Here is a 15,731-nt window from a genome sequence, read left to right as displayed (position 1 = left end):
TGCAGAGAAGTCAAAGAAACTCATATTAGCAATAGCAAAAAGAACAAGTATATATACATTTCAACCACTTAACCAACAATTTCTTAATGTAAAACAAACCATTGGAACATAATGCTACTGGCATACAAGATTATGCTGCTGTCTTAAACAATTCTCAAATTCTTGATACTCAAGCCCTCTTTAAGTCGAAGTCCCTACAAAGATTCAAAGACTACTCACCTGACTAGGTGTGCCCTTATTTAAGTGCAGTGTTGGTGCAGAATCCCCTAAAAGAGATTTCAGTGGTTTGACCTCAGGTGTGCTGCTTGTGCTACTGGCAGAGGACCCTGAAATAGATGCATGAACTGATGCCACGACTTTGGCTTGTTCTGGCGGGACATACCTAAAACATGTAAAAAACAGTTAACTAAAAAAAATGTAGGTAATTCTATACCAAAAAATGATAAGCTTAATTCTAACTTTGTACAAGATTGTTTCACCATTAATCTTATCTGAAAACCCTCTCACACAGAATAACTTTGCATATTTTTTTAAAAAGGAACGATAGCTTAAGACTACACCCATTAAATATTTGAAATACTCAGAGAAAGAGAAGACTAACCACAAAACTTGTTTCAATTACTTATTTATGGTTTTTCTAAGATATTAAGTACAATATAAGAAATAACTGCTTTTTTTAAACAGAGGACCTACAATTAATCATCACGATGAATAGTTCATACTATAATTTTAAAAATTATCTTAAGATCTAAATAACATTTGAAGAAAGATGAGGTAGGAAAACATTTGTAATATTACAGTTAACAGCCTAAAATATAAAGGCTTATTACATCTGTAAGAATAAGATCATCCCATTTTAAATGAACAAAAGAAGCAATTCACAGAAGACAGGAGACACAAAAATGAAAACACTTTTAACCTGACAAAAATGCAAATTAAGGTTTTATTCACCTATGAGCTAAGTGTGAACTTTACAATTTTTTATTGCTACCTACTAAAATATATAAATAGGTGTGCTTTGTGCACCAGAAGTGCCACTTCCAGAAACATCCTTAAGAATTGGTAAGTGTATACAGATGCATGTACACATGGATGTTAACCACAGTCCTCTCTTTATAATTTCACAAAAACTGGGAAACAAATCCAACATCTATCAAGGAAAAAAAATTTACGATAATACAATGCTCATAGCTACTCTGCTTTGACATGGAAAGAGGAAACTTCACAGGTCTTTCAGATTTGATTCCAGTCATATAAACACATGATTTATGTGAGGAGGCGAGTCAAGAAAGGAGAGGTAGCAAGGATATAATAATGTCCAAACATAGGCAATCCTGACCTCTAGGTGTGGGATTATGTGAGAGCTTTTGCTCTTTGTAATTCTGGGTTTTGTCCTACCCTCCTTCTTATTCCCCATATGAAGTAGGTGAGGAAAGAAGGAAAACCATGCTTAAGAGCACCTGTTCCAGAGACAAGAGTTCAAATCCCAGCTCTACCACTAAATGGCTGTGAAACCTTGGGCAAACTATTAATACTTCAACTCTTTGTGCTTCCATTTTTTTCATTTATAAAATGGAGAGGCAGAGTTGCCTAGGTTTAAACAAGTTAACATTTGTAATGCACTGAGAACAATTCCTGGTATACGTGTTAACTAAGTGTTCACTGTCACTAAACTACATAATAATCACAAACAACTGCTTTTAAGTAAATGGGAGAGATAAAAGATATATGAGAATGAATACAAGAAGTTATATTTTCCCATAATTTAGCATACTACTAATACAAATTCTTGAGTATAGCCAAGTCTTATCAAAGGATAAAATCAAATGATAGTTATTGGTTCAAAAGACTCACCTGGCAAAGTAATATGCTACCATATTTTTACTATCAACCCACCTTCTAGGATTTTCTTCTTTCCTGAACTTAAATTTTACTGGTGTATTTTAATCTATTTTCATACCTGATGTCTTCCAGTATAACACAGAAAGTGATTTTGAGAACTGGTCAAAAGAACAGTTTCAAAATCCCTTTGGATAACACCATCATCACTGTTTTAAGTATAGTTACAGTGAGTATTTTTAGGGGTGCTGCATCTGGATAGTGCTTATTCCATGTTAGAAACCAATTTCACTGCTTGCTAGCTGTATGTTACAGGTGTGCAGCAGTCTGGATTAAAAACATACAGGTCCTGGCCCTCTTAATGATGGTCACCTGTCCCACCACTTGAAGTCTCTATTTGTATAACTCTTATTATCCTGTTTCTCAGGAAAGAAAAAAAATAACATAAACTGTAATTATTTGAGGTTTCTAGGTATTTGCGTTATAGTTTGAATGAATAATACACTACTGTTATAAATGTGGGGGTAAGGATCTATGATTTTAATTCTACCAACTGTTACTCACACTCACTTTTCTCTTGATAGCTAGAGCTGACCATAAACTAATCCCTAACCAAACTCACTTTCTTAATTGGTAAAAGTAACACGGCTGAGAAAACAAAACTAGGTTAGGGCTATGTAAGGAGAACAGTCTTTCCTACAGGGTAGAATGTCTAGGAAATTCAGAACCAAAATGATAAAAGGATAATTATACCTTTCATTTTAAAAGAATCATTTATGCTACCATATTTTTACTACCAACCCACCTTCTAGTATTTTCTTCTTTCCTGAACTTAAATTTTACTGGTGTATTTTAATCTATTTTCATACCTGATGTCTTCTAGTACAGCTGAATATAGCCCTGACTAATCTTGCCTTGCAAAAAGTAGTCTATTTTAGGCCGGGCACAGCGGCTCACAACTGTAACCCCAGCACTTTGGGAGGCTGAGGCAGGTGGATCACCTGAGGTCAGGAGTTCAAGACCAGCCTGGCCAACATGGCGAAACCCTGTCTCTACTAAAAATGCAAAAAATTAGCTAGGCGTGGTGGTGGGTGCCTGTAATCCCAGCTACTTGGGAGGCTGAGGCATGAGAATTGCTTGAACCCAGGAGGCGGGGGTTGCAGTGAGCCGAGATCGCACCATTGCACTCCAGCCTAGGTGACAAAAGCAAAACTCAGTCTCCAAAAAAAAAGAAAAAAAGTAGTCTATTTTGGAAAGTAGTAAGAATACAAATTTTGATAGAGCATGCAAGTCAGAGCTAATGTGCTCCTGAATGAAGGTAAAGACCTCTGCTGTAAACCACAACAAATGTTCCCTCAGGACCAAAACAGGCTCTGAACAGATTCTCTTGGGTTGAAACAGACTTCCTCAAGCAAACAAGAAGCTCGTTACTTCCCCATTATTTATTCCCTCTATTTTGACTCTCTGCCCCATCTTCTTAACCTCCCAAGATGAAAGTATCCACTATTCAATACTATTAAAGAAATAACCAAAAGTTCATAGTTAATGAGTCTTAGTAACTTAAATTGTGCTCATATAGCTAAAAATGAAGAACCCTCAGTAGCTGAACACTAGCTTTATAGATATAGTCCCTATTCCATAGGAAGGGGCTTACTAGCTATATGTACAACCTGTTGGAATTAATTTTTAAAAATTAACATCTGATAGATTTAGTTAGGGAAAAGTAAATGCTCCCTTCTTAACCAGAAAGTAAACTGATTTCTTAGGTCAAAAGAAAAAATATTTTGAGCAAAGGCTACAACAGACAATTAAGTAGATGGATTACTACACCAGAGCTTTAGCATAGTGCCTAGTATACAGAAGATGAAACTCAATAAATTTAAAAAAGATATGACTCAGTAAATACTTGCTAAATTAATGATTTTTAAGAACAGAGGCTTTGTAGGGCAAAACATATTTAAAGAAGCTAACAGAGATAGGGAATGATTAGAAGGAAGAATCCCTAACTTTCCTGGTAATTATTACAACAAAAAGCCGCTGCCAGGAACAGATGAGTTAAGATAAAGTAGAAGTAAAGGTTTTCAGAAACCAAACCAACAAAAAGCCAAGGGATAATGAATTATATACCTATCTAGTTCTCACTGTCTGTCTTTTATCCTTCATTGTGTCAGACTAACCTTACCCATAGTTAATATGTGATTTGGGGAGGCTTTATTCTACATACAAACTCTTCACTCACCATCTTTTCTTTTCATACTTCTCTTGTAGAAACTCTTTCACTTTTTGTGGATCCCTGAAGTCTGGAATTGCTGAAGATCTATCATCAAATAATCCTAGCCAAATCTGTTTACAGACCTTTGGAAAGAATTAAAGAAAATATGTTAAATTCAATATCTTCACTTAATGAAATTTTAAGGGGATACTATGATTCTTTCAGGAAGCTAATCTACATAATAATTTTAATAATATGCTTTCAATGAGGATACTAATAAACAGAAAGGAACTAAATTTATTTTTAATATGTTGCAGTATGCAGTAAAATTTTAGCAACAAAATCATTAAAAAGGGGAAATGAAGAGTGAAGTGGGATTTCAGAGGACCTGGGGTCTTTTCAGTCTTGGCATAATCATAAACTTCACCATTAGCAAAGTCATGTAACCTGCTCAGTTCCCTTACTCACAAAACAAAGGAACTGAACCAATGGCTATTTCACAGGCCCTTTAGCAAGTCTAAAAAACCAAAAAGAACAAACAAAAATGCTAGAATCATAAACACTTTAAAATTGTAACAATAAACACAAATATAAGGCAAACACACTATTAGCTTTATAGCTGTCTCCTATGCATTTTTGGTCCAATAGCTAAAAAATGAGAATCTGAGATATTTAACTTTCAGAAAAACCAAAAGAGAAATGAAATAAAATAGCACAAAAAGAACTATAAAGAGAAAAACTGATAAAGCAGACTTCATCAAAATAAAAAACTATTCTTCAAAAAACTTAAAAAATACAAAAATCAAGATACCAACTGATAAAAAGTATTTGTAAAATGTATAAGAACTTGAAACTGGAATATATAAAGAATTCCTACAACTCAATTATAAAAGACAGATAACCCAACACTTGTTTTGGTTTTTGTTTGTTTGAGAAAAGGTCTGTCTCTATCACCCAGGATGGAGTGCAGTGGTGCAACCTCAGCTTATTGCAACCTCTGCCTCCCAGGCTCAAGCCATCCTCCCACTTCAGCCTCCTGAGTAAGCTGGGACTACAGGAGTGCAGCACCACAGGTGGCTAATTTTTTGTATTTTTTGTAGAGATGGTGTTTCACCATGTTGCCCAGGCTGGTCTCAAACTCATGAGCTCAAGCGATCTGCCCACCTCAGCCTCCCAAAGTGCTGGGATTACAGGCGCGAGCCACCATGCCCAGCCAACACTTGTTTAAAGCGGGGGCAAAAGGTCTGAACAAACACTTCACCAAAGATATCAGCAGCCCACTATCATTAGTCATGCATAAAATGCAAATTAAAATGACACTGAGGCTGGGTGCAGGCGGATCACCTGAGGTCAGGAGTTCGGGACTAGACTGGCCAAAATGGTGAAACCCCATCTCTACTAAAAATACAAAAAAATTAGCCAGGCGTAGTGGTGCATGGCTGTAATCCCAGCTACTCAGGAGGCTGAGTCAGAAGAATGGCTTGAACCCAGGAAGGGGAGGTTGCAGTGAGCCGAGATCATCTCATTGCACTCCAGCCTGGGCGACAAGAGCAAAACTCTGTCTTTAAAAAAAAAAAAAAAAAAAAAAAAAGACACCGAGACTCCACAAGATAGACGTGCATATACTACTAGAAAAGCTGAAAACAAAGTGTGACCGCATCATGTGTTGGTAACAATGTGGAACAACCGGAATTCTTTAGAACGTAAAATGGTGTAAGCACTTTGGAAAACATTTGGCAGTTTCTCAAGAGTTAAACATAGACCTAGCATATGATGTAGCCATTCTACTTCTAGGTATTTATTCAAGAAAAATAAAAGCACTTTTCCACACTCAGACTGTACATAAATATTTATAGCAGCTTTACTGATAATAACCCCAAACAGGAAATCACCCAATTGTTCATAAACAAGTGAATAAACAAATGGGAGAATATCCAAAGAAGAACATTATTCAGCAATTAAAAGGAGAAAACCATTAATACAAGAAACATGAATAAACCTCAAGATTATGCTGAAAGAAACCTGTGCACCACCCCCCCACCAAAACGTATATACTGCATATTTCCATTCATTTAAATTTTTAATGTAAACCAGTCTAGAGCGATGAAAAGCAGATCAGTGGATTCATTACAAAGGGTTGCACAATGAAAATATATGCTATCTTGTTATTGTGGTAGTGGTTTCATGATACATACAAATGTCAAAACTCATCAAATTGTACACTTTACGTATGTACACGTTATCAGTTTAAATATCCAAGTTATCAACTATTCCTCAGCAAAATTATCAAAAACAAGTCCACGAGTTTCCAAAATACATTATTTTAAAGAATAAGCAATTACGACACTATGAAAAGAGCATAGTATCTGGTTTCAAAAACCCTGACAAGTATTTAAGAAATCAGGGAAGGAAAAGCGTACTTCTCAATCTTACCTGCTCACTGAACTGGGTATGGGAGAAATAAGAGAAAGGTTAGGAGAAAGGACTTGCCCTTCTCCTTTCCTATCATGTCCCCAAATCTGTTTCAAAACATTTCTTGTGGGTCGGGCGTGGTGGCTCACGCCTGTAATCCCAGCACTATGGGAGGCCAAGGCGGGCGGATCATGAGGTCAGGAGATCGAGACCATCATGGCCAACATGGTGAAACCCCACCTCTACTAAAAATACAGAAAAAACAAATAGCTGGGCATGGTGGCGCATGCCTGTAACCCCAGCTACTCCAGAGGCTGAAGCAGGAGAATCGCTTGAACCCGGGAGTCAGAGGTTGCAGTGAGCCGAGATCGCACCACTGCACTCCAGCCTGGCGACAGAGTGAGACTCCATGTCTGTCTGTCTATATATATATTTCTTGTGGTTCCTTCCTATTCCAGGCTCAGTACAGATACTATAAAGTCATTTAGGAAGTGACAGTTAAAACGAGTGAGAACTAGAGTAAGGCACAATCCATTATGAAAACATTTCACTGGCAACGCCTGAGAAGTACAGACATCCAGGAACATTAGTGCAACTTACTGCCAGAAATACTACAAACCTTTAAGAGACCCAGCTTGTCCAATATTTAGCCACTTAAAAAGAACTACATGGGACTCTCCTCAGGCAGAAACCTAACTAATGATTCTCCCAAAATGTAATTCTTTAAGATTTTTAAAGATTTATCAGTTACATTCATAAAGGGAGGCCTGGAAGTTTTTCATTCTTCTATTTTAAAACTTCCCAAATGAGAAAACAAGAGACAGGGTAGTTATTTACCCAAAGCCATGAAACTACTGACTGTATTTGATGGACACTTTACTATATTCCAAAACCTCTGCCACATACCACTTTTAAAACTAAAATCAATAAATGAATAAATAATAAGCATACAAATAAATAAATAAAATGAAGCAGATGGGCTAAGGGCAGACAGATCATAGAGCTGCCATCTTGGCACTCGTAACGCAAAGCAAAGATGGAGTGCTTGATGATAAACTATTTGACATAAGCAGCCTGCAGGATTCCCTCAAAATTGTTTACTAACTGCTGTGGTTCTGTTCCTGCTCTCTGGAAGGTCACACTGCTAGAGAAAAAAGTCATTAAAAATAGCTGCTTGAGTCCTCTACAAATTCAAACTGTCTCACTGTCAAAGTCCCTCAAAGTTATTAATCGGCTCTAATTTCCTATTATATTGCCCCACAGCAGCTATTTCCTATATTTATAGATCAAAATCCTAACCAATCTTGACACTCTTGGCAGTTGAATTCTTACTCAAGTGAAGTAACTCTCAATATGTGATTCCCAGTTCCGTAAATCAGCAAGCAACATCAGTGTCAACTAAGAACTTGTTGGAAATGCAAATTTTCAGGAGCCACCCAAGACATGTGAAATCAGTCCCTCTAGGTAGAACCCAGCAATCTGTTTTATCAAGTCCTCCAGGTTATTCTGAAGTGGGCTAAAGTTTGAAAACCAATGCTTTAGTAACATCTAGGCCAGCAGATGGAAACTTACTTTCTACCTGTAATTTTATTCATCTTTCCTTGCCTCTGTATCAGAACATCAGAGAGAGAGGGAAAGAGAGATTCAAACTATACATAGCTTTCAGCATCTCCCAAATTTAGCCAGTAAGCCTATTACGGGGTAAGATTCATTTAACACAGACAGTGTTTCAGTGACACACCTGGGAAAACATCAATCTCTAATTCCTTATGACCTACTCACAGTTTAGTCCCTGAAAGGTTGCCTTCTGCTCCCAACATTCTACTAACATTGCTATTTCAGGCATCTAGATTTGCTGATAGAGTATAAAGTCTCTTTTCTGCTTGTTTTGGTTTTTTATTAAAATAAACACCATCAACTGAAAAAAGGGGGTTTCAAGGTTGGGAAAAAAGGGAGAGAATGAACTGACTAGGAAGCACTGAAGACTTGTGGCCATCAATATATAAAGTGAAACTAGTCCGAAGGCTTTTTTTCTCCAGCTTTATCTGGCTATTTAGGTAAAAGTAGGTAGAATATTGGTTTAATCAAGCAGAATATGACAGAAGTTGGAAAAAGGTGATTATATTAACAGACCATGGAATCTAAGCTAAGAAAAATAAAGACATCAGGAGGAAGACGGATAACAAAGGGATTTAGTGAAATGAAGGAATAGAGATGCTGATGATTGTCCCAAAATTGTTGGCTCCAGTATTAGAGTAAGCCAGGAAGAGAGAATCAGTGGTGGTCAGAGAACTGGATGCTTGAAACTGAAATCTGGGAGGTGATACAGTTATCAATCAACAAAAGGTCTAAAGTAGTACGAAGGATCACTGGAGGTCAAGGAATTCAGAGGGCCATGCAGATATCTACGTGGATACTGGAATTGCCAAAATGATTAACACTAGTGAGAATAAAAACAGTACCTAAAATGAATGAGGGGGCTGAATACGATGGCTCACTCCTGTAATCCCAGCACTTTGCGAGGCCCAAACAGATGGATTGCTTGAGCCCAGGAATTCAAGACCAGCCTGGGCAACATGGCAAAATACAGTCTCTACAAAAAATACAAAAATTCACTGAGCATGGTGGTGCATGTGTAGTCCCAGCTACTCGGGAGGCTGAGGTGAGAGAATCACCTGAGCCTGGCAAGTAGAGGTTGCAGTCACCCTTGATCATACCACTCTACTCCATCCTGGGTGTCATACAGTGAGACCCTGTCTCTAAATAAATAAATAAATAAATACTGAATGAGGGAGACCGACTGGTATGACTGCAACAAGAAGATGCAGCAAGTGATAAAATCTATTGACATTGAAAGTGGGGGTGAGGGGCTAAAAACAGCACTGAGGAGCAAGAATGACACCTAAAACAAGGAATTATATGGAACAATGGAATTGGTTTTGATGGTCTCTTTTGGGGGAGGTGAATAATCAATTCTAATTGTAGAATAATGTGATGGTTATGGTAGTTAATGAGCTTGGACAAGGGAATCAGACTGCATGAGTTTGAATTCCAACTCTGTTTGCTGCTATTTGACTTGAGCAAGTTAACATTTATCTGTAAAATGCAAATAATAATATAACCTATTTCATAGGGAGGTTTAGAGTTAAGTAAATTAATATATGTTTTGTACTGGGAACACGTATATAAACTTTAAATAGTATTAGTTTGGCCAGGTGCAGCGGCTCACGTCTATAATCCCAGCACTTTGCGGGGTCAGGAGGTAAAGACCAGCCTGGACGAAATGGTGAAACCCCGTCTCTACTAAGAACACACACACAAAAATAAGCCGGGCATGGTGGCATGCACCTGTAATTCCAGCTACTCAGAAGGCTGAGGCAGGAGAATTGCTTGAGCCCGGGAGGCAGAAGGTGCAGTGAGCTGAGATCGTGCCACTGTACTCCAGCCTGGGTGACAGAGCAAGGCTGTCTCAAAAAACAAACAAAAAAAAATTGTATTAGTTATATTACTTTTGGGCCTGGTCTCTTAAGTGGTTTGCAGTGATGGGCTATGGAGTGATGAAATAAGCAATGACTGGGAAGGGTGGTCTTACCAGGAAAATACAGGAAGCTGTAGATCTCCCTTCATTCCTGCTGCAGACACAATCATAGTGGTCTTGACAGAGCACTCTCCCTCCTCTGAACTTCTAGCATTTTGTAGCTCTCACAGGAAACTCATTCCAAACTGCCTAGTAGTAGAATCACGGAGCATGTGTCTCCTTTACTTTTGGATTCCCCATAATGCTTCAAATAATGGGCTGTGCCATATTAAGTGTTCAATAAACTGGCAATACTCAAAGCCAGATATTATGGAAGAACTAAAAATAAAATCACACCAGACAACAGAATTCATAAAATTGATAATTTTTTCCCTTAGTCCTAATCCACTCTATAATTGGAATCATAACAGACACTGACAGAATCTAAAACATGTTAAAGCATATTTTATCAGTCAGTTACTATAGAAATGGATGGCACAGTCAATTTGGATAATTTGAAGGAAGTTTAATAAGGAGACTGTTACGAAGCATAGGTGGGTTGTAAGGAAATCACAAGTGAGAGTGTTATATCCCAGGGTTAGTAACAGCAGGGCATACCACTACCCATTGGCAGTAAAGCAGGGGAAGAAAGAAAAATGTCAGCTGCCTGATAGGAACTGGAAACTTCAATGGAAGGATGCGGCCAGGCTACAGAAATCCCACAGGAAGAAGTCAGGAAAAGTAAAAATCCTAACCTCTCTCTCCTCCTTTCCTTCAATCAGCTGAAAATGTTCCCCACCAGCTGAACCCAACTAGAAAGCAGGGACAAGAAGCCCATTTGTATATCCAGACAGACCAGCTGCTTGGAGCCAGAGCAGGGAAAAGACTAGAGTGAGAAGTGCAGATAGCAGCTATCCAGCACAGCAGCCAACTCATGATAATAAATATATACAGGGCTAGCAATTTAACAAACTCAGTTATGAATACCAAAAATAGGAAACCTCCATACTCATTCCCAATTACTCATATATAAAAGGAAAGGTAAGAATCAGTGTTATATCAGTAATCCTTGAGGGGGACAGCAAATTGGAGTGGAAACTTGTTGAAATGGATATTCACCTTTATTTGGAGAAAACCTTATTTTCATAAAAAGGATAAAAAGAATAAACCACATGGCATGACTCTGCTTATAACCTCTATATAGAAAGATAAAAGAATAGGGAAAGGACAGAGGATCTGGAATTTAGAGAATCTTTTTTCACTAGGCCAATCTACATACATCCAACTAGATTTCATACTTTCTTTTTTGTCCTTTCTCTATTAGTAGAGATGGAGTAACCCTCTAGGTAATCCTGCCTCCTTTTGTATGTAAGATATAATCACAGCACTTAATAATTCTGCCCATAAAACACAGGAACAAATAACAGAATGGTTTAAAAACTGAAAATGTGATGAACAACTAATCAATATCCACTTTTTGGAAGCAGAAAAACTGAACAAAAATAAATATTAACAAACAGTAAATACCATTAGAAGCTCTCTAAACAGGTACCGTGGACCCATACAAAATTCTATTACCAACATATTATTTTGCCCTAAAAGGAATAAACGAGGGAGAAAAAGTCCATACTCAGAGAAATAATCTCAAATATATGCCATGACTCAAGTAAAATACTGGAAAAGCAAGTACATTATTAAGTACATTATTAACATTTCCTACACTGATCCAGCCTACATTACTTTGACTGTATTGCTAGACCACCAGCTGATTAGTATTTCTCACTGACACATATCTAAACAATACATAAACTGAATGATGACTGCACAAACAAAAACACTATCCACATGTGCTTTATACAAGAGAAACTGATGGTTTTGCATTTACATACATCTTTTTTAGGAACTTTACAGTATACTCTATCTTAACATTTGGTTTTATAAAATGTGCTAGCAAGAATTAGAACTTATGCAACTGAGTAACTAAAAATAGGCACACACAAGCTGTATGTGAGATCTCTGAGGCATAGTGCCTTTGTGAACCAGCCACATAAATGGACAGGTAAGGGAGTATCAGACTTAGGCGATATGAAATCCGACTTGTTTATTTTGTCCTAGGGTTTCTTTAAAAGTAATTTGTTTAAGCACAAACTACCTTATAACAGCTTCCTTAACGTAAAAATCAAATTCTTCATCACAGCCTATTAGGCTTAACAGAATGTGACCCCTGATTAGCCCTCCAAACTAATTTCTAAACTCTTTCCAGCCTACTGGCCTCCTCAGAAAGTCTTCCCTAACCACCCAATCCAAAGGGACAATAATCCCTCTACCAAATCGCAGATACGCACTCTCACATTATTTTCACTACCTTTATCTCATAATTTTTAAATGCTAATGTCATGAGGCAGGCACCTCCCCTCTGATTCAACACTATTTGTATGCTTGGTACCTGACACACAGTAAGCACTTAATACCTGGTGTATGAGTGAAAGCAACTTCCTTAATAGCCCTCAAATGTATGCACAATAGAAATTCTCTTTTTTCTTTTGTTCCATCTAAAATATACACGCTGACCTAGAACATTTAGTTCCCCAACTTATTTAGGTAGAAATAATAAATTCACTGATCCAAATTCTCACGTCATATATAGCCAGGGATCAGCAAACTGGGCTAAATCTGGGGCCTATGTGTGTAGATAAAGTTTTCTTAGAACACAGTCACACCCACTTGCTTACGTATTGTCTATGACTACTTTGAGCTACAACATCAGCATTAATTGCAACAAAGACCTTATGGCACCCATAAAGCCTAAAATATTTACTATCTGACTCTCACAGAAAAAGTGTGCCAACCCCTAACATACCTGCAACCATGGACTATGCTACCATCCCAGCATCCAAGACTAGTAACAATTTAAATAGGATAATAAAAACCTGTTTTAGAGGCATATCTAAACAATACATAAACTGAATGATGCCTGCACAAACAAAAACATATTAGAATGTGCACAGGGAATAACATAGAGAGATGGGCAAAAACTTTCCCCTGGAGGAAGAACTTCCCAACAGCAAGGACTATCTGAGAGCCAATTAATTATACATACTGATTCACTTGATAATATAGGAGAAAAAGTACCAGAATAAGTTTTGGTGAAAGATTAATAGGTATTTAACACTTGTTTTCTAAGTAACTACTAAGTACAAAGAAACAGAAATGATAAAACATTTGAAAAGGGATTAGGAAATCTCACAAAGGAAAAAAAAGAAGCAAATATTTAGAATACTAGAGAGAAATAAAATGCAATGGATAGTAAGAAAACTTACTTGCAAGTATCTGCGTTGTGAAGGAGAGCAACAACTCTAATTCAGACATCTACCATAAGGACTTAGAAAAGGGCAGCACACACAGCTCACATACCCATACCTTATTTCACTTAAGGTCTCTAACATCAGAACTGTGTTCTAGATAGGATGAAAAGAATCGAAACCCAGCTATATTAGCTTGGAGAAAAACAGATTTGCAGACAGCATACACCAAAGCACTCCACCAAAATAAAACAAATACTTCGTGGGAACCAGGAATGCAAACAGGAAACTATCTGGGACCTGGGCAGTCTGAGTGCCTATCTCCTAAGCCCCCTCTCGACTCACCCCTCCACCAAGACATAGTTTATCATTTTGCTTCTCATACTATGTCTTGTCTCCACTCTTGCTTCTCTAAGTACAACTTCTTGTTTGTTTACTTGTCAGCCTGCACAGAGCCCACTACATACAATTTTTCAGTTCAGATGACTCGTTGTTTTGAATACAGCCTCTGTGAACCTTAATTCAATTTCTGAAGAAACAGGACCTGATAAGTCACTAGCCCCAGGGTTAGGTGTCCATTCCTGGTACAATCAGGGTTGTGGATGTGTGTGCGTGTGCATGTGTGTGTGTGTATGTGTGGTGCTGTGTTTCGTGGTTTTCCCAGGGCAATAAGCCTTCTCTTCTTTCAGTAAGGAGCATGAGTACAGTAAGCACCCCTCCCTACCCCCCTCAACACACAGGTTATTTATGAATGAACTTTGTAAATTACAAAGAGCTTTATAAATTTAAGACTTATTATTAGTGAAGTCATAGTAGTTTCAAGGAAGATTATCATCTGCCCAACTGTCTCAAACTAAGATAACATAAGTAAATTACCCTGTATGGTATGGTGCCTGGCACAGAACAAGGGCTCTGCCTTTTAATTTTATTTACTCTGCCTTTCACGAGTTTCCTTGTTTTATCTAGTTAAATATATCAGTTTTTACTTTGTGACTTCTTCCATTGCTTTCAGTCTATAAAGTTCTTCTGCATTCAAATGCTAAATATGTAGTTGGCTATTTGGCTGTATTTTCTATAGTAATCACTCTTTGTGTTTTACTGTTACCCACCCTCACCATGTATACATCCTTAAACATTACAATTTAGTTCTGCTTGGTTTTTTAATTACAAAATAATTTATTTTACAGAAAAGTTGATAGTAGAAACACATCCCACATACCCTTTACCAAGTCTCCAACGGTAACATTTGCTTTATCATTCTCTTGAGAAAAATAATTTTTTTAATGAACCATTTAAATTGGTGACATAACAAGCCTTTTACCCCTAAATGTATATTTCCTAAAAATAAGTACGTTCTTTTACATAACCATAGCACAATTATCAAAATCAAGACATTAATATTTTATATTATCTGATCTAAAGATTAGTCAGTAATCTTAATAATGGCCTTTATAGCAAAAAGAAAAGGTTTTCCTTGTCCAGAATCCATCAACTGTCTTGTCTCTTTTAATGTGGAACATTCTTTACTCTGTCTTTCATGACTATGATATCTTTGAAGAGTACAGGCCAGCTGTTTGGTGGTATGTCTCTTCCTCTGGGCTTCCTCATGATTAAATTAAAGTTATGTATTTTGGGGAAGATACTATGTAAGTGACGTATCCTTCCCAGTGTATCATTATGAAGAAAGATACACAACATCAATTTGTCCCAGTACTGGTGTATACTTGGATTATTTGGTTAAAATGTATCTTTATCCATTTAAAGTCACTGTTTGTCCCCCTTGGGATTAATAAACATTTTGCAGGTAGATCTTTTGAGACTGTTTTCTACATGTTTATGGCTTCCTTTATGACTTACATTTTAATGCTAAAATTTTTCTGAAATTTTGGTGTATCATGTCAGGTAACATTCTAGTTAATTTTCCATTCATTGAATAACCAACTTCCACACTGAATGCTGAAATTCTTTTGTTTTACAAGATCATCCACATTTATAATATATGAAGGTTACAGTATATCTCAGGATCTAATCTACAGATCCGTGCCTATCCTTGCACTAGTTTCAGGTTGCTTTAATTATTGACTATTTACGAACAGTAAATAATTTTACAAATTATTCCCAACTAGTTTTACTTTTCTGTTCTTTTGGATGAGCTTTAGAATTATTTCCTAAAAAGAAAAAAAAAAAAATCCCAACAGTGTTTCCATTCCAATTGTACTAAACTTACTTTGTGATGACTCTTAAAGCAAAGCATTCTCACTCCCAAAGATATTATGAATCTGATATGCAAGGTTTCAAGGAAAAATTAACCAAAGGTGTGTTCTTGCCTCCCTACCTCACATATAGACGTACACACAGAATAAGCTTTACATTTTTTACATTTTCCAGAATACACCTGGAACAAACAAGGAGTTGAGCAAGGGAGGAGCAGAAGAGGGCTAGCTTGTTT

The 15,731-nt window shown here is 37.1% G+C and overlaps 1 protein-coding gene across 11 annotated transcripts in view; it reads right to left on the bottom strand.

The window, feature by feature from the left end:
- AGFG1 (ArfGAP with FG repeats 1) overlaps positions 1-15,731 on the bottom strand; it is an 89,031-nt gene that overhangs the window by 37,047 nt on the left and 36,253 nt on the right. For all 11 annotated transcript variants that reach the window (XM_009444473.4, XM_009444476.4, XM_009444478.4 and 8 more), the window contains exons 3-4: positions 4,079-4,194; positions 220-382 (exon numbers count right to left, since the gene is read on the bottom strand). In XM_009444473.4, coding sequence (XP_009442748.2) covers positions 220-382; positions 4,079-4,194 — 279 coding nt within the window. The remainder of the gene's footprint in view (positions 1-219; positions 383-4,078; positions 4,195-15,731) is intronic.

This window comes from Pan troglodytes, chromosome 13, assembly GCF_028858775.2.
Source record: "Pan troglodytes isolate AG18354 chromosome 13, NHGRI_mPanTro3-v2.0_pri, whole genome shotgun sequence".
NCBI lineage: Eukaryota > Metazoa > Chordata > Mammalia > Primates > Hominidae > Pan > Pan troglodytes.
The sequence above is the reverse complement of the archived record's forward strand: the minus strand, read 5'-3'. Positions and strand labels throughout refer to the sequence as shown.